Below are 18112 nucleotides of genomic sequence, written 5' to 3'. Positions count from 1 at the left end.
CAACCGATGCTGGAGAGGATGTGGAGAAATAGGAACACTTTTACACTGTTGGTGGGAGTGTAAATTGGTTCAACCATTGTGGAAGACAATGTGGCGATTCCTCAAGGATCTAAAACTAGAATTACCATTTGACCCAGCCATCCCATCACTGGGTATATACCCAAAGGATTATAAATCATGCTACTATGAAGACACATGCACACATATGTTTATTGCAGCACTATTCACAATAGCAAAGACTTGGAGCCAATCCAAATGTCCATCAATGATAGACTGGATTATACACCATGGAATACTATGCAGCCATAAAAAAGGATGAGTTCACGTCCTTTGTAGGGACATGGGTGAAGCTGGAAACCATCGTTGTCAGCAAAGTATCACAAGGACAGAAAACCAAACACTGCATGTTCTCACTTATAGGTAGTAATTGAACAATGAGATCACTTGGACACAGGGCAGGGAACATCACACACCAGGGCCTTTTGGGTGGTGGGGGGCTCGGGGAGGAATAGCATTAGGAGAAATACCTACTGTGAATGATGAGTTGATGGGTGCAGCAAACCAACATGGCACATGTATACCTATGTGTCAAACCTGCATGTTGTGCACATGTATTCTAGAACTTAAAGTATAATAATAATAATAATAATAATAAAAGATCTCTAAGAATTCCTTGGATTGCCATGCAGAGACCTCCCCTCCTCCAGAAACAGATGCCATGCAAATGGAGTATGGTGCTCTGTGCTGAACACCTGGCACTGGCTTGTGGTGATGGAAGTCCTCTGTGGCTGCCACCACTGGGACTGTACGGGGCCTGACCTGAAGCCATCACAGCAGTAGGCCTTGCCCAAGGTCAATCCCTTCAAGGCAGGGAGTTCCCCCAGGTCTTGGGTATGTCCAGAGATGCAGTCTGGGAGCCAGGGATTAGAGTAAAATACCTTCGCAATTTACCTTTTGTTTTGTTCGACTGCAGCTAAGCTGCCACTCCAACTACAATACAGTTTTCCCACTCTTCCCTCCCCTTTGCACAAGTATAGGAGTCTCTCCCTGTGGCCACCATCACCACTGGTCCATGGGGAGTTCTGCCAGGCCATCACTGATGTTCACTTAAATCCCAAGGGCTCTTCCATCAGCTTGTAGTGAATGCTGCCAGGCCTGGGGCTCACTCTGCAGGGCAGTGGGCTCCCCTATGGCCCAGGGCAGGTCCAGAAATGCTGTCTAAGAGCTGAGGCCTGGACTCGAGGACCCCAACAGCCTGCTTGTTGCTCTACTGCACTGGCTGAGCTGGTACTTAGGGTCTAATACAAAGTCCCCTTTACTTTTCTCTGTTCTTGTTTCAAATGGAAGGAGTCCTTCACCATAGCTGGGAGGATGCTGGGTCATCCCTGAAGTCAGCACGCCTCAGAGCCCAAGGCCCATGGCTTACTCCCTGCATCTCGCTGGGTGTTATTCAGTGCCCAAGGGCTCTTTAGTCAGCAGGTGATAGGTCCTGCCAGGACTGGTCCTTTCCTTCAAGGCAGTGGGCTCCCTTCTGGCCTAGTGTGCATCTAGAAATGTCGCCCAGGAGCTAGGGCCTGGAAAGGGAGCCTTACAACTCTGCCCAGTGCCCTGTTCTACTGTGATTCAGCTGGTATCAAAGATGCAACATAATGTCCCCTTTAATGTGTTAGTCCATTTTTATACTGCTATAAAGGACTGCCTTTATTCACTCTCCTCTCCTTAAGCAGAAGTAAGGGGACGTTTTAATTGCTGTGAGCTGCACTACCAGGGATTGGAGGAGGGATGGCACAAGGGCTCCGCTAGTCATGTCAGCTGCTGTCTCCCTAGGTCACGTGCCACCGGAGTTCACTGGTTGTAAGCCCAGCCCAGCACTAGGAGTTCCTTAGAAACTGCAGTCCTTGTGTCCTAGACTGCCTTTCAAGTTTACATAGGACTCTAGAGCACTTTTGCCCACAGTGGCGAGGCTTGAGAAGAAGCTCAAGTTTCAAATGATGGGAAGGGTGATTCTCCTGGCGAGGGCTGGTCCAAATGCACCCCCCCCACCACCTGTGTGTGGGCACTGGCTGCACCCTGTATGGATTTGTTTTCAGCTGTGATAGGGCAGCATTGAGTTCAAGGTAAAGTCCCCCACTTGCTGCACTCTCCCTCCCCAAAGTGCACAGACTCTCCACGCTGGTGGATGGAGGAGGGGTAGCATTGGTGGTTCCAGACTACCTCTCTTGCCCTGTGCAATGCCTCTTTCAGTGATATGAAGTTAAGACCAGGTGATGTGATTGCTCACCTAATTCTTGGTTCTTGTGGCAGTGTTTTTTGTGTGCAGATATTTGTTAAAATCTGGTGTTCCAGTGAAGGGAGATGGGATGAGCGGTGTAGGTTTCTATTCTGCCATCTGCATCTGTCCCCTGCCAAGGTGACTTTCCCTTCACCCAGTCAATGTGAATGTGTGGGAAACTTTCTTGTAACCATTAAAGTTACAACTTAGGTTCCACGTGGTATTATAATCAAATTGACCTCATCTGTTATGATAAGATGGCTCACAACACTGTGTTTGCTACCATGTGTTGGGCAAGGGTTTTATTCCTCTGATTAAAGCAACAGTGGTGGAACAGTAATGGAAGTAGAAAAAAGTGGTGAATTGATTTGATTCTTCTCAGTTTGTCCAACTAGGTATATGCTTCTCTGCAGGGCTGTGTGTTCCGGAAGGCTGATACCATGGAGGACATCACCTTGGCTTCCTGGCTGTCTGGTTAGTGATTTGAGCAATGAGAGGCAGCAGCTAGAAATGAAAGAGTAGAAGAAGAGAGTGTCTCCTGACACTGTGCACGGTCTCCACTCAGCCTCTGATTCCTGTGAGTCAGCTGCATCCAGATTTCCACCCCCTCCCCCGTCCCGAGAAGGCTGCATTTGACCCACTAAGAACTCCTGAGAAAAATCTCTTCAGAGGAATTTTGGCCAAATCTTCTCTCCCTCTCCTACAGCCACTTTCCTCCTGAATTTCTTACTTGTGAGTGTCACTTCTGGAAACAAAAGTCAAGTTCTCTAGGTGAACACTGAGTAGCCCCAACCTTCCAGTGAATTTGAAGTGTAGGAAGTTTTCCTCGTTTAAACTCAGCACAGCATCCAAGCCCTGGGAAGCATGCCTCTCTGGTCTCCAACCCACCCAGACTTCCAGTGTGAGTAGACACCTGCAGGTGGGTGAGTGGTCAGAGGTCACATGATTGTGATTGACTTCTTTACCAGGCCTGCATTGTTAGGCAACTCCTTGCAAGATGGGAAATAGTTGGTACCAATTGTTGTGGGGCACTAGTCAAGTCGGAAACTGGACAGAGCTCCACTTGAATGTGCTGCTGCTCTAGTTTGGATAACTTTACCGTCTATGTATATATCCAAGTACTGCTTGGCACAGTTGAGTTTCTCTTTGGTACATAATTCTGTGCTACTTGTTTTCTCACTCAGTATGATGGTGAGATTTATCCACACATAACTCTGTATCCTAAATTCTGTCTCTTCTGTTGTGTGGCCATGGAGTGTAGGAGGTCGGCTGTTATCGGCCTCTGCTCCTGTGGGTTTGGCTCCTTCTTGCCCTACCTGCTGCCCTTTCAGCCTCCGTTCCCCACCTATTCTCCACCTCACAGCCACTGTTTGATGCTGGACTGGAGGTAAATAGTCACCAACATAGCAGTGTCCAGGCAGCATTCCTCCCAACAGTGCACCCAGGAGGCCCCTCTACCTGGCAGCCTCTAACCCCTCCTCTCCATCCTGCAGCCACCTGCATCCTCTGAGGAGAGGCTGGTGGCTCTTTTTTGGCAATGCTGCATCAGTGCAGGGACAGAGAAAGTGACAGGGACAAAGAGGACGGTGAAAAGGACATAGAGCAGTTTAAGTTTCTACCACATAAAAAATCTGGAAGAGACCTGGCTAAGGGGAGAGAGAGTAACAGCCCCTTAGATGTAGGTGGGGGAGGGGACACAGGAAGGGGCCTTGGGGAATGCTGGACAGGTTGTGAGAACACAGGGAACTGGGGAGGAGAGGAAGAGGGGACAGAGGACTGCTTGCAGGCTTATTTTGCAGCTCACGTGAAAGGACAAGAGAAATGCTTGGAATTTGTGATGGCTTTAATGGTTCATCTTATGTAAATTTCATATTACTCCTCCCTTAGGCTTGCCCATGTTTGCCACGGCTCTGACCTCTTTGCTCTCCCTGTCCCCTCTTCAGCTGAACTCTCACTTGTCAGTGACCAACTGCCCACAGAGTTCCCATTTCAGGTTTCTCAGAATGAGTATCTGACTTGCTCAGCACATTCCTTGGGGACAGAGCTTCTTCAATGGGAACCATCTCATGTGTGTTGTTGTCCTATCAGGTGGCTTCACTTCAGTCAAATGAATTATCCTTGGCTGTGGCCTGAGCAGGTTTGTTTGACATGACACAAAAAAGTGACCAGAGCATTCTATACTTTCCTGGGGACAAAGGGCAGAGCGGTTGCCTCTGGAAGGCTCTGTGGATATGACATTGGTAGTATTAAAACATATCCCCAACCCACAGCCCAACTGTTGGTCTGCTCTTAAAGAATGTCTTTTCACTAGGACAAGCATTGGGTTTTAGAGGGGAACACCAGGGCAGTCTCTTCCAAATGGCTAGGGAGAAGAGTCTTTGGTCCTTGAATGCCAAGTACTACATCACTTTGACTTTGCAGTGTTTTTCAGATTGATGGTGGGAGAGGCCTGGTGTGCAGCATGATCTCACCCTCTCCCCTGGGTCTGAGCACCCCTGTACAGCGTGTTAGGATGAACAGAACCCCCTTCCGGTGTAACCCAAGAACACCCTGTCAGCAAACACACATCCAACCTAAAGGAGTGAAATGACAGACTCTGTTTTAATGACTCAAACATGGGAGGAGTTTATTGTTCTAATTATATTTCATTTCTCAAAGATCTGGGCAGGCTTCAGCACATAAGCCACATGACTTTTTGTCCAAGGCCATGTCCACCCTGGAGTAGCTTTATGACATCATCCACACCCATCTTGACAGGTCGATGTCACTTCTGTGCCGGCCCAGTTGTCTGTTGATTAAAAATATCAGCACATTTTTGGTGGGCTTCTTGCGTTTGAAGGATTTGTCTGACTTCTTGATGTTCAGTGTGGGCTCCCTGGGACTGCCTTTAGGGAGTTCTTTATCCATGACGTGTTGACTCCACCCAACCTCAGTAAAACAGCACAACGGAGGAAGTCTGAAAAAGATGACGTATTCTAGGTAATCAAGTGTACCCGGCAACCTCTTCCTCACTGGCACAAAACCACACACACACACACACACCCCACACCCACACACACTGCTACCAGCAGTAGTCATAGGAGATTTCTTTGGGTCATCATCTGATTTGAAGCACTAACCATATTGTTTCTTCAATCTGTCTTACACATGGGGCTGTGCAGCAGCCTGATGGGACCCGGGACATTAAGGACACACTATTGCATCACTCTAATCATTACCTGACACACACAGGCTTGTTAGATTGTACTCAAAACACTACCTCATAGCTCAAGTGTCATTGTAATTCTTATATCCACACTAATGTTAACTCAATTCTATGTTGCTCTTTCTCGGAGCTGCCTTCTTCTCACCTCTGAGTTTTCCCTGTACCTGGGATATGGGCTTCCTTCTGAACTCCATTATTCATGTTATGCAGAGTAATTCTCTTTGGTAAATCTATCCGTAACAAAGTTCAGTACTTTACATTTGCATTTCTTCATTCTACAACTTGCAGGCTGCTATAATTTGTTTCCTCATTCCAAATCTCTTTCTGTGACTTTAGCATCAAATGGATTTGCCTCCTTTGAAAATCACTGGTGAAGCAGGTATGAATCTTCCTCCAAACCCCTGTGTAAGAAATAAACTGGACATTCTCAAGTACTACCTAGTTTCTGTTTCTAAGGTTCATCCTGCTGATTTTCCATCCTGGGAACGTGATCACAGTGGCTTAAAGATTGTACTCACCTCTGATGCCTGGCCCTGCCTCATCCCCAAAAACCCAGTTCTGCATTTCATTTGAATCTAGCACAGTGCCAAGGCTAGGGGTGGATGCCCACTGTTCTCTCTATTTTGACCTCCCAAGAGAGACTAAAAGACTTGCCCAAGTGACAGAGAGGTGAGATTGGAACTGAGAAAGCCTGTATCTGAAGCTTCTGCTTTTACCCACTGCTCTATAGTGTCTCTGTATCAATTTGAACAAATGACTCTCTGATAACCTCCCCCCATTACCAAACAGGATTGGGGTTTATCAGGTAGGTTAGTTAATGGCACAAAAGGATGCTCTATGATCTTGGTATATCAGGATATTTTACCTGTGAGACCACTCAGGTTTCTTCTGAAGAAAGATCTGGACCAGAGGGTGAACAGTAACAGCTTGGCACTCCCTCTCTTTCCTTGAGTTCCGGGGCCTGATTGGTTCAGCACCAAGTGAAGTCATAGTTACTATAGTGACTCACAATTGTCCTCAGAACCTAGTGCCAACAGTCTGCAAGATTCAAACACTGGCCACCATCCCTGGCTTCCTTCTGGTTCAAGCCTGAATAAGGTGAGTGGAAGTTGCTGGGAGAGGAGGTGGGTATATCCTGTGGCTGGGTGCCATCTGCATGTCTCCTTCCTAGACAGAACCCTCAACTACCCTGGCCTCAGAGCTTGTTCCTGGCTCGTATAAAATCCATGAAAATTTCTCCTTTGTGTAAATAAACAGCACCCATTGCATCTTGCCTTGTCCCCTGGGTAGTGATCAGCAACTTTCTCTGCCATGTTCCAATCCAGGAATTAGTTCCAGGTCGAACTTCCTACTTGCTTCTCAATCTTGCATCCATCTTTGGTCGTGACTCTGCAAGTACTCCTTCTATAATACACAATTCATGTAAATGGAGTGTTTAGTTGCAGAAATTGAACACTGCAATTAAACATTGCTGTGTCTCCCACACTTATCTAAACCCTCCCGAAGCTCAGTGCAGTGGAGCCCCTCCCAAAGCTCAATGCAGTGCAGCTTCACACCTTTATTCTGTGGACCTGGGATGCAGGTGGGCTTTTAATGCTTTGGAAAATCTTATGCTAAAACTGGACCAGTTCCTTGAGACATACTCATATGTCTCAAGCCATATTCCCTTCCAAGTCTCTGATCTAGAATAACTACGTTGTTAAGGAAAGTGTGACCCATGTGGGTATTGTCTAGATGCTGGACATGGATTTTCCAGGCTGTCAGAAGGATAACGGTGGGGACAGCGCTTTGTGTTTTTTGTAGTGTGGTTCTCATGAGGAACTAAAATGACTATTATGAGATGTGGCTTGCCTCCACCCTGGCTGCCCACTCAGTCTTATGTAAGAACTGAGGAAATTGACGTTACTGTAAAGTGACCCGGGTCGCACACTCCCTTTCTTGAGTGGCAGGGAAGGAAGGCTCACTCCTCCAGGTTTTCTCCTAGCCCCCGTAGAACCATGTAAAGACGTTGAGGCCATTTTCAGTGTTCTAAACAATTTGGAGAGGAAAGACAACATATTGGTGTATTTTATTAACAAAGAAAGTGGAAAACTGTCTTTCTTTTAGGGAATTGACATCCTAGAAATCCAAGTCAATCACCTAGGAAATAGACCAGGAGAGGCTGATTGAGAGAAGTGAAATGCATAAAGACTTTGCATACTAGGTCAGGCACAGTGGCTCTCACCTATAATCCCAGCACTTTGGAAGGCTGAGGGGAGTGGATCGCTTGAGCCCAGGAGTTCAAGACCTCCAGTTGGCCTTGGGTCATATCCAGGATGCTCCAACTGTAAGACAAAAAGCCCCTAAGGCAGAGAGTCATGGTGATTGCCGTAAGCAGCCCTGCAGATGCAAAGATGAGATGTAGCTCTGCAGGGCCAGAGTCTGAATACATAAGTCAGTGTCAGAATCTTTTTGGCACTATCTGTTCCTTAAATAGGTCAATACTCACCATTTGTGCAAATTTTCGTTGAACTGGAGCTACATTTCCTTTCTATAGATAGCATGTTTAAAATTATTTTTTTAAAGCGACCCAGGTCACACACTCCCTTTCTTGAGTGGCAGGGAAGGAAGGCTCAGTCCTCCAGGTTTTCTCCTGGCCACATAGAACCACGTAAAAACCCTGAGGCCATATTCATTGTCCTAAACAATTTGGAGAGGGAAGATAACTTATTGGTGTATTTTATTAACAAAGAAAGTGGAAAACTATCTTTCTCTTAAGGAACTGACATCCTAGAAATCCAAGGCAATCACCTAGGAAATAGGTCAGGAGAGGCTGATTGAGAGAAGTGAAATGCATAAAAACTTTGCATACTAGGTGAGGCACAGTGGCTCTTGCCTATAATTCCAGCACTTTGGAAGGCTGAGGGGGGTGGAGTGCTTGAGCCCAGGAGTTGAAGACCAGCCTGGGCAACATAAGGAGACCCCATCTCTACAATAAAAATAAATGAATACATAAATTAAAAATTTGCACAGTCTTCCAATAAATAGGGAATATCATAGATTTAAGCTATCCTATTTACATTGGTTGCAAACGTTATGAAACACCCAGAAAAATAATGAAGATAAATATAAGGAAAACACACATGCCACTTTTTATGAGCCTTCAGTTTGAATAGTCACATAATATTTTAAAATACTACATTTTTCTTAAGAGGAAGATCAATTTTTGCAATGGCATCAATTCGCCTCTAAATAAATCAGTATATCCAGTACAATCCTAATCATAATTTATAGCAGAATTTTGAGTGTGTGTGTAACTGGAAGATCAGATGAAATTATATTCCAAAAAAATGTGAAGGATTATGCAAGAGGGGTAGCTTCTCATTCTGGACTCAAAACTTACTCTGTAGTATTGGTGAATGAGACAAGAATTGATAGACATGTCCATGGACCAACGAAGAGATTTTAGAAATATACTCATGCGTATGTGGAGCTCAAAGAAATTTAAAAATCACAAGTTACCACAAAGCTGACTTTTATGATCGTGTGTGTGTGTGTGTGTGTGTGTGTATGTGTGTACATGCAGGCATGTGTGTTAGGGAGGAGAAGTGCAGAGAGGCTTCCGGGGCTACTTGATGCTTCTCCTCCAGGTAATTCTAGATTCCATCAACTTTCACAGGTCTCTCTTCTGTGCTGTCTTCCTGAAGCCATCTGTGGAGTCAAGCAGTCATGGCTCAGGGACACTCTGGAGTAGGTCCCAGCACATCTGCACGGAGCATCAGGAGGAAAGTGGATGAATACTTAAGACCCAGCCTGGCCTCTAAATCCGTGCTGAGCGTTTTACTCAGTAGACAGCTTGGAAATCATAGAAACGATGTGGATCTGACAGAATGGCTGTGGACACTGACGCAAGCCATACCAGGGAGGACCTGGCCTTTGCCAACACGCCACACAATCAACCCACCTCTGCCCCCTGGGGAGGATGGAAAATCCAAGAAAATGGAGTGGATCAATAAATCCTTCCCCTGATGCAACCATTACAAATGGAAGCTGTGTTCTCACTGCTTTTGGCTGGACGTGGTCTTTGATCACCTGGTTTCTTGACTTCTGACCCGTCTCTGTGTTACCCGAGGCCACAACAGATGAACTTTACCTACTCCCCCCCGAGAAGGTGTTTACTAACTTTGTAGAGTCTGGGGATGTTGGAGACACAAGGGGCCCTGTTTAGAGAAGCTGGAAGGGCAGCTGAGTGGACACATGGAGAGGCCCTGCAACCCTAAATTTCTAGGGGAGAGGCCTTTAAGGAGCCCACTTAGAGGTCTTGATTTGTCTCCCTTGAAGTTTGGGGGAGAGCATGGGTAGACATCGAAATCAAATAAATTTAAAATGAGAGTGGCTTGCAGAGTGGGGTGGGAATTTTTGCAAGAGATATACTTCTTAAATTGAGAAAAAAAGAAAGGGAGCTAAAGAGGTAACCAGAAATGCCCAGGAAATAAAGAATGGTCTTTCAAGTGCTGGTGCAAAATAACTTTGAGCCTACAATTCTACTTCTAGCTAGACATTCAAGTTGGAGGATAAATTAGCATACAAGGTGTTCAAGTGTGGGTTCCCTGGAAATAGACCCTGAGGCACACTTATGAGTAGAAAACACTTACTTGGGAGGGAGTCCCAGATAGCACAGGTAAGAGTGTGGGGAGGTGAGACATACAAGGAATGCAGCCAATTTAAGTGGGAGGAATAAGCTAGCAAGTTTCCACTGTGGGCGATTGGAGCTAATTCCCAGGGGGACCCTACGGGAGACTTTGTAGAACACTCACCTCACATTCATCCCAAGTGCAGAATGAGATGGCTTGGGGGTATTTAGGCGCCAAATACCCAACCATTCTTGTTAAAGTACTTCCCCCATGGGAGATATAAATCCCTGTCACCTCCAGTTGGCCTTGGGTCATATCCAGCATGCTCTAAGGGTGAGACAAAAAGCCCCCAAGGCAGAGCCTCATGGCGATTGCCATAAGCAGCCCTATAGATGGAAAGGTGAGACCTAGCTCTGCAGGGCCAGTGTCTAAATACATAAGTCAGTGTCAGAATCTTTTTGGCACTGCCTGTTCCTTAAATAGTTCAATACTAACCGTTTGTGAAACTTTTCTTTGTACTGGAGCTACATTTCCTGTCTATAGATAGCATGTTTTAAGTGTTTTGCCAATTATCAATTTTAATTGGAAACTGATTGCAGGACCTCTGTCCCAGAGAATTGGTAGATACGTGTTTAGCCATCGAAGGAGCATTGTAGACACCAAAATCTTCCCCTTGGGGAAAAGAAAGCAGGATTTTTGTAGTGTGTCCTGCCTGCAGATGTGCCATGCTGGGTGTTAGGCACAGGTCTCTCCCTGGATTTCATGGAGATCTTGGGCTGCATTTGTCAGAAAGTGTATTCTTGCCATTCAGCCTAGTGGAATCCAAGCTGCAGCGTCTCACCTCTTGCTGAGGGGTTCCTCAGCACATGGAATTCCAAGAACCTCCTCCTCTCCAGGTCTCCCATAGCAGCTGGAACTTTATTCATGTCCCTATCATTACTTTCTCTATGGAATGGGATGAGTTGCTGGTTAGGTTGCTCCCTCCCACCTATGCCCATCCAGGCCCATGCTCAACACACTGTCCCCATAGTGGGTGCCCCTATCCCCAGGGATTCTTGGAAATGCTGTTCTGGGTGATGACTCCATTTCAGCACTGACATAGCCAGTGGCAGCAACAGATGGCCTTCTCAAGCTTGTGTTGGGAGTCTAGTGATGAATCCTTTTTTTTGCGGTTCAGATGGGACTCGCAATGCCCAGCTCCGCTGGTGTTGCTTTTCACCTTTCTTCTGTCTCCAGTCTTACAAGTCACTGATGATTGAAGAAATGCCAAGAAGCTGCAACAACTTCCAGCTGCTCTCTCTGAGCACAGTGTTAGGTGACTGGGTCTCCTGTTCAGTTGAAGGGCTCCAGCTGAATGTCTTCTGGATTCGCTTTAAAGGAATTGAATTAGACCAGGCATAGTCCCCATTAACAGCAATGCAGGCTATGGCAGCTTGGAACGAGGCTATACTTAAGTGGGGTCCTATTCTCAGAGAGAAAACCAAGAGGGAGATTCAGAGAATGACCAGCGCAGCGTCAGTCAAAGCAAATTTGAGAAAGGAAAGGATCTTCGGAGTCTCACTGCCCATCCTTTATGTCAAATACCCCTTTTCACCACATTACACTATTCAATTATATTTCTGAAACTGTTTCATGGAATACTAGATCTATGAGATGTTGATAACTGTCCTGTAAACAATGTACTCTCTTGGCCAGTATGTTTGGGCAACTATTCTGTGCTATATCCCCCAATGGGTGCTATACGAAGTCCATCAGTGTTGCAGACTCCAAGAAGCCCTCGTGCACTCCTTTACCACTCCTCCTACTCTTCCCCTTACTCTGTCTTTCATCTTCCTCCCCTCCTTCCTCAGCCTCTCTTCCTCTCCCTCTTCTTTTTCTATTCTTCTTCCTCAGGAGGCTATCTAGATACAGAGAGAGCTTAAATAAGATGACTGCACAAGAAGGATGGACCTGCCTCTTGGCTCTCTCATCTCCCTTGACCTTTGGATGTTGGCCATTGTCTGCCCTACACCTTTGGTGGATATAATTGATTCTGCCTGGCCCTAGGCATACACCGGCATCTGAAGCTGGTGTCTGCCGTTGCTGTTGTGGCTTGCAATTAGGAGAGTTGCACTGCACGCTTTGGGTCTTCCTCTTTTCTGTCCCTGGCCTCATCTTGTTGACCTGTTCTCTCAACTCTTCTGTGGAGTCTGTTTCTGGACCTGCAGCTATATCTCATCTATGCTGCAAACGACTCATGGGGGACCCCAGGGCACCATGTCAGAACCTTGCTTTCCTAAGTGCCAGGATGTCATTTCTGAGCTCCTTATGAAAAACATAAGAGAGGGGAAGGAAGATGAATGCAGGCTCCTTCTTTATGGTACTTGTAATTGCAGAGACTTATAGAGTATGTAATCTATGCTGGACACAGTCTTGCGCCCATTATGTGTGACAACTAACTTAATCCTCAAAGCTCGGCAAGGCAGGGATTATTATCATAGCTTTCTTTGTAGATGAGGAACCGAATGTCTAAGGAAGTTGAACAACTTGCCTAAAGGCCCCAAGCCTGGGAGAATTGGGATTTGGGTCCAAGCAGCCTGGCTCTGTCTTTGGTGCCCATAAGCACAGTGTTTGACTCAGCAGCCTGAGGCCAGTTACCTGCTGAGTGCAGACACCCATCCTTCTGCTTCCTTCTTCCTCCCTTCATTCAAGAAACACTCCCCAGGGAGAGGTAAAGACCCTAGAGAGAGGGGGTGGTTGACAGATCAGGACAAGGCTTGACATGTATCTGTGGCCATTTAGAGACATGGTGGAGGGATTGGCTTCACACAGAAGGAGGTGATAGGGATCCCGCACTGGGGCTCCATGACTGCACTTCTGGGGGTCTCTGAATTGTACGAGACAGGTTGTGGTTCAGGAGGTTTTAGGAAGGAACAGGTCCACGTTAGCCTCAGATTTTCCAAGGCATAGAAAGCCCACCTGTATCCCACGTCCCCAAAATAAAAATGTGAGGCTCTACTGCTCTGAGTTAAAGAATGCAGTTAGACAAGTGTGTGGGAAGCAGCAGGGACCCCACAGCATCTACCGAGTAAGAGCGTGATGGGACCCAGGACATTATGGAAACATTGTTAGACAAATCCGTTGGTCACTTGACACACATAGACTTGTTAGATTGTAATAGCAGTGCTAGATTTTTTCTCAATTGTTCACTTAATCTACATACTCAAGATTTTTAGACTAATGGACTATTTTTGTTTTAAAGAAAAATTGAGTGGAAAGTACTGACAGTTCACATATGCCCACCACCACTGTCTCCTCTATGATTCACATCTTGCACTAGTGTGGGACATTTGTTACCACCGAAGAGCCAGTATTGATACATTATTTTTTTTTTTTTTGAGAAGGAGTCTCGCTCTTTCACCCAGGCTTGAGTGCAGTGGCGCGATCTCGGCTCACTGCAGGCTCCGCCCCCCGGGGTTCACGCCATTCTCCTGCCTCAGCCTCCCGCTTAGCTGGGACTACAGGCGCCCGCTACCTCACCCGGCTAATTTTTTTTGTATTTTTTGTAGAGACGGGGTTTCACCTTGTTAGCCAGGATGGTCTCGATCTCCTGACCTCGTGATTCGCCCGCCTCGGCCTCCCAAAGTGCTGGGATTACAGGCGTGAGCCACCGCGCCCGGCCTGATACATTATTATTAACTAAAGCTGGTAATTTATATGGGGCTCACTCATTGTGTTGCATAGTCTATGGGCTTTGACAAATGTAATCAATCACACTTGGTCATGGCGTATATTTCTTTGTATACATTATTGGATTTAATTTGATAATGTATTATTGGGAATATTTACATTGGTGTTCGTGAGAGATATTGGCCTATAGTTTTCCTTCCTTATAACATCTTTGTCTGATTTTGGTAGTAGGGTAATACTGGCCTCAAGGAATGAATTAGGAAGGATTCTCTTTGATTCAAACTTTTGAAGAGATTGTAGACAATTCGTATAGTTTAAAACTTAAATGTTTGGTAGAATTTCCCAGTAAACACAGCCGGATTTCCTGATTTCCATTTTGGAAGGTATTAATTATTGATTCAATTTCCTTAATAGACATAGGCCTATTCAAAGTATGTACTTCTTCTTCTGTGTGTTTTGATACATTGTGCCTTTTCAGAATTGTTTTATTTCATCTAGATTATGGAATCTGTGGGTGTTAAGTTGTTTATTATTCATTTAATGTACATGGGATCATTGGTGGTGGCCCCTTTTTGACTTCTGATATCAGTATTTGTGTTTTCTCTCTCTCTCTCTCTTTTTTTTTTACTTAGCCTAGCTAGAGGTTCAAAATTGTTTTGATCTTGTCAAACAGCCACCTTTAAAAATTCTTTCCAACTTTTATTTTAGGTTCAGGGGGTACATGCACAAGTTTGTTGTATGCAAAATTGCATGTCATGGGGGCTTTGTATACAGATTAGTTCATCACACAGAAAATAAACATAGTACGCATCAGGTAGTTTTCTATCCTGGTCCTCCTCTCACCCCCCACCATCACATAGGCCCAGGTGTCTATTTGTCTATTGTTTCCTCACACTTGTAAGAAAGAACTCAAGGCTTGGCTCACACTTGTAAGAAAGAACACGTAGTACTAGGTTTCCTGTTCCTGCATTTATTCATTTAGGATAATGGCCTCCAGCCCCACCCTGTTGCTGCAAAGGACACAATCTCATTCTTTTTGATGACTGTATAGTATTCCATGGTATAGATACACCAGATATTCTTTATTCAGTCTACCATTGATGGCCACTTATGTCGATTTCATGTATTTGCTATTGTGAATAGTACTGCAGTGAACATATGTGTGCATCTGTCTGTATGGTACAATGATTTATATAATTAGTTAGGTATATACCCAGTAATGGGATTGGTGGGTCGAATGGTAGTTCTGTGTAAGTTCTTTGAGAAATCTCCAAACTGCTTTCCACAGTGGCTGAACTAATTTACATTCCCACCAGCAGTGTATGAGCATTCCCTCTTCTCCACAGTCATGCCAGCTTCTGTTATTTTCTGACTTTTTGATGATAGCCATTCTGACTGACTGGTGTGACATGGTCTCACACTGAGGTTTTAATTTGCATTTGTCTGATGATTAGTGATGTTGAGCATTTTTTCATATGCTTCTTGGGGCACGCGTATATCTTCTTTTGAGAAGTGTCTGTTCGTGTCCTTTGCTCATTTTTAATGGGGCTGTTTGTTTTATGCTTGTTAATTTCTTTAAGGTGCTTACGGAATTTGGATATTAGACCTTTTTAAGATGCAGAATTTGCAAATTTTACTCCCATTATAGAGGTTGTCAGTTTACTTTGTTGATAGCTTCTTTTGCTGTGCAGAAGCTCTTTGGTTCAATTAGGTCCCATTTCTCAATTTTTGTTTTTGTCATAATTGTCTTTGGTGTTTTCATCATGAAATCTTTGCCGGGGCCTATGTCTAGAATGGCATTTCTTTTTATTATTATTATTATTATTATTATTATACTTTAAGTTTTAGGGAACATGTGCACAATGTGCAGGTTTGTTACATATGTATCCATGTGTAGAATGGCATTTCTTAGGTTATCTTCTAGGTTTTTTTTTTATAATTATCTGTTCACATTTAAGTCTTTAATCCATCTTGAGTTGGTTTTTGTATATGGTGAAAGGGAGTGGTCCAGTTTCACTCTTCAGCATGTGCTTAGCCAGCATAGGGAGGTATCAATTAACTGCTACATGTTTTACCTCAAGAACTGGGAGATCATCCCTCCTGATCTGGAAACCTCTACACCACTGCCGCCAATCTCCTCACCTCCGTGCACAAGATTATAAAGGTCAGAGCTCTGTGCTGGTACATGTGAGGATGCATGTGGCAGCTCCACAAGTTCCCTTGATCACTCTTGTGCTGTTGGCTACTAACAGCAATCCATGAGTGGGAATTCTACAACAAATTTTTATCAGAAGACCATAACTATTCTACAAAATCTGAGAAACAGAAGCAACTAATAAGCTTGATAAAAACAAGAATGCAGGTAGCTCAGGAGAACTCAACAGTGGATCTTCTAAATCACATTTTCTGTAAAGAAATGGTATCATCAGACTGAGCAGGAAAATACTCAGTCATATAGTCTAGTCCAGAGCTCCAAAATTGGCAGGACAAAACCAGGATCGACTCCGCTAGGTTGAGGTGAAAAGTATGAAACCAAGTAACTACAGTCAGGGGACTCAGTCAATAGCAAACACAAGGGTGTGTATGCAGTGGGCAGTTCTCAGAGAGATGACACCAGCTGGATGGACCAATCAGCGTGAGACCCCTGCTTTTACCCTGAAGGATACAAACACAATACATGGACATTTTGACATGTCCAGTAAGTAAAACTCAAAAATTAGTTCTCTAAGTAGAAATGCACATATAACACACAATGGAGACAACTGAAAGACAAACACACCCAAACTCACAGCATCCCTTAAGGTAAACCCTGTCAAAACCATGAAGAGCTAATATCATGGGACCATGCTTTGACTCAGAGTCCTCCAGGTGAATTTCCCCACTGCTGTAGGACTGCTGTAATATGTTGAGACTCAGAAAACTATGGGCTAATGTTTCCATGTCACACTGCCATTGCAAAATATTACATACGATTTTAAGAATCAAGGAAAAGCTATTACAGGCATAGTTCTGACCTGTTGCATTTTTGGGTCTTCACCACTGCAATAAAGTGAGCCACACAAATATTTTGATTTACCTGTGCATATAAAAGTTTCATTTACCGTATAAAGAAATATATTTAGTGAGCGATAGCATTATGTCTACAAAACAATATGCATATTTTAATTAAAAAATACTTGATTGCTAAAAAAGACTAACGATGGTCAGAGCCCCCAGCAAGTCATCATCTTCTTGCTGGTGGAGGGTCTGGTCTTGATGTTGATGGCTGCTGGCTGACCAGCATGGTGGTTGCCGGAGGGTGGAGTGGCTTTGGAAATTCCTTAAGAGAAGACAGCGATGAAGTTGGTCACATTCATTGACTCTTCCTTTCATGAAAGATTTCTCTGTGGCATGCAATGCTGTTTGATAGCATTTTACCCAGAGTAAAACTTGCTTTAATATTGCACCCAATCCTCTCAACCATCCCCCCCCACACACAAACACACCCCTGCTTTGTCAACTGCATTAATGTAATATTTTAAATCCTATGTTGTCATTTTAACAGCGTTCATGTCTTCTGCACTGGGAGTCAATTCCATCTGAAGAGAGAACTTTCTTTACTCATCCATAAGAAGCAACTCATCCATTCGAGTTTTATCAATTCACTCACATCTTCAGGCTCCACTTCCAATTCTAATTCTCTTTTTATTTCCAATACATCTTCAGTAACTTCTTCCAATCAAGTCTTTAACCATCAGTGTCAGCCAGAGGTTTGTAATCAACATCTTCCACACTCTTGTTGACATTGATATTTTGACCTCCTCCTGCGAATCATGAATGTTCCTAATGGAATCTAGAATGGTGAATCATTTCCAGAAGGCTTTCCATTTACTTTGTCCAGCTCCATCAGAGGAGGTTTTCCATTTACTTTGTCCAGCTCCCTATGGCAGCTGTAGCCTTATTAAATGTATTTCTTAAATAAGACTTGAAAGCCAGTCAAAATTACTGCTTGATCTATGGACTGCAGAATGGATGTTGTGTTAGCAGGCATGGAAACAACATTCATCTTCTTGTACATTTCCATCAGGGCTCCTGGGTGACCATTGCATTGTCAATGAGCAATAATATTTTGAGAGGAATCTTCCTTTTTTTCTTCCTGAGCAGTAGGTCTCAACAGTGGGCTTAAGATACTCGGCAAACCATGTTTTAAGCAGATGTGCTGTCATCCAGGCTTTGTTGCTCCATTTATAGAGCAATGGGTAGAGCTGATTTAGCATAGTGCTTCAGGGCCCTAGCATATTTGGAATGATAAATGAGCATTGGCTTCAACTGAAAATCTTTAGGTGAATTAGCCCCTAACATGAGAGTCAGCCT

At 44.5% G+C, this 18112-nt stretch overlaps 1 protein-coding gene across 2 annotated transcripts; it reads right to left on the bottom strand.

Moving 5' to 3' along the window:
* Window positions 1-4999: 4999 nt before the first annotated feature.
* Window positions 5000-7455, bottom strand: LOC115833274 (embryonic testis differentiation protein homolog A). Of its 2 annotated transcripts, XM_030807017.1 has the most exons (3): window positions 7384-7455; window positions 6343-6881; window positions 5000-5228 (listed from the first exon to the last, which is right to left on the bottom strand). In XM_030807017.1, exons 2-3 carry the CDS (start codon window positions 6465-6467, stop codon window positions 5000-5002), a joined length of 354 nt encoding a protein of 117 aa, XP_030662877.1. In that variant the 5' UTR covers window positions 6468-6881; window positions 7384-7455. The 2 variants fall into 2 exon arrangements, with proteins under 2 accessions (XP_030662877.1, XP_030662878.1); XM_030807018.1 differs by lacking the exon at window positions 7384-7455 and having other exon boundaries at window positions 6343-6925.
* Window positions 7456-18112: the final 10657 nt, after the last annotated feature.

Source organism: Nomascus leucogenys, chromosome X (assembly GCF_006542625.1).
Source record: "Nomascus leucogenys isolate Asia chromosome X, Asia_NLE_v1, whole genome shotgun sequence".
In the NCBI taxonomy this organism is placed as follows: domain Eukaryota; kingdom Metazoa; phylum Chordata; class Mammalia; order Primates; family Hylobatidae; genus Nomascus; species Nomascus leucogenys.
The sequence above is the reverse complement of the archived record's forward strand: the minus strand, read 5'-3'. Positions and strand labels throughout refer to the sequence as shown.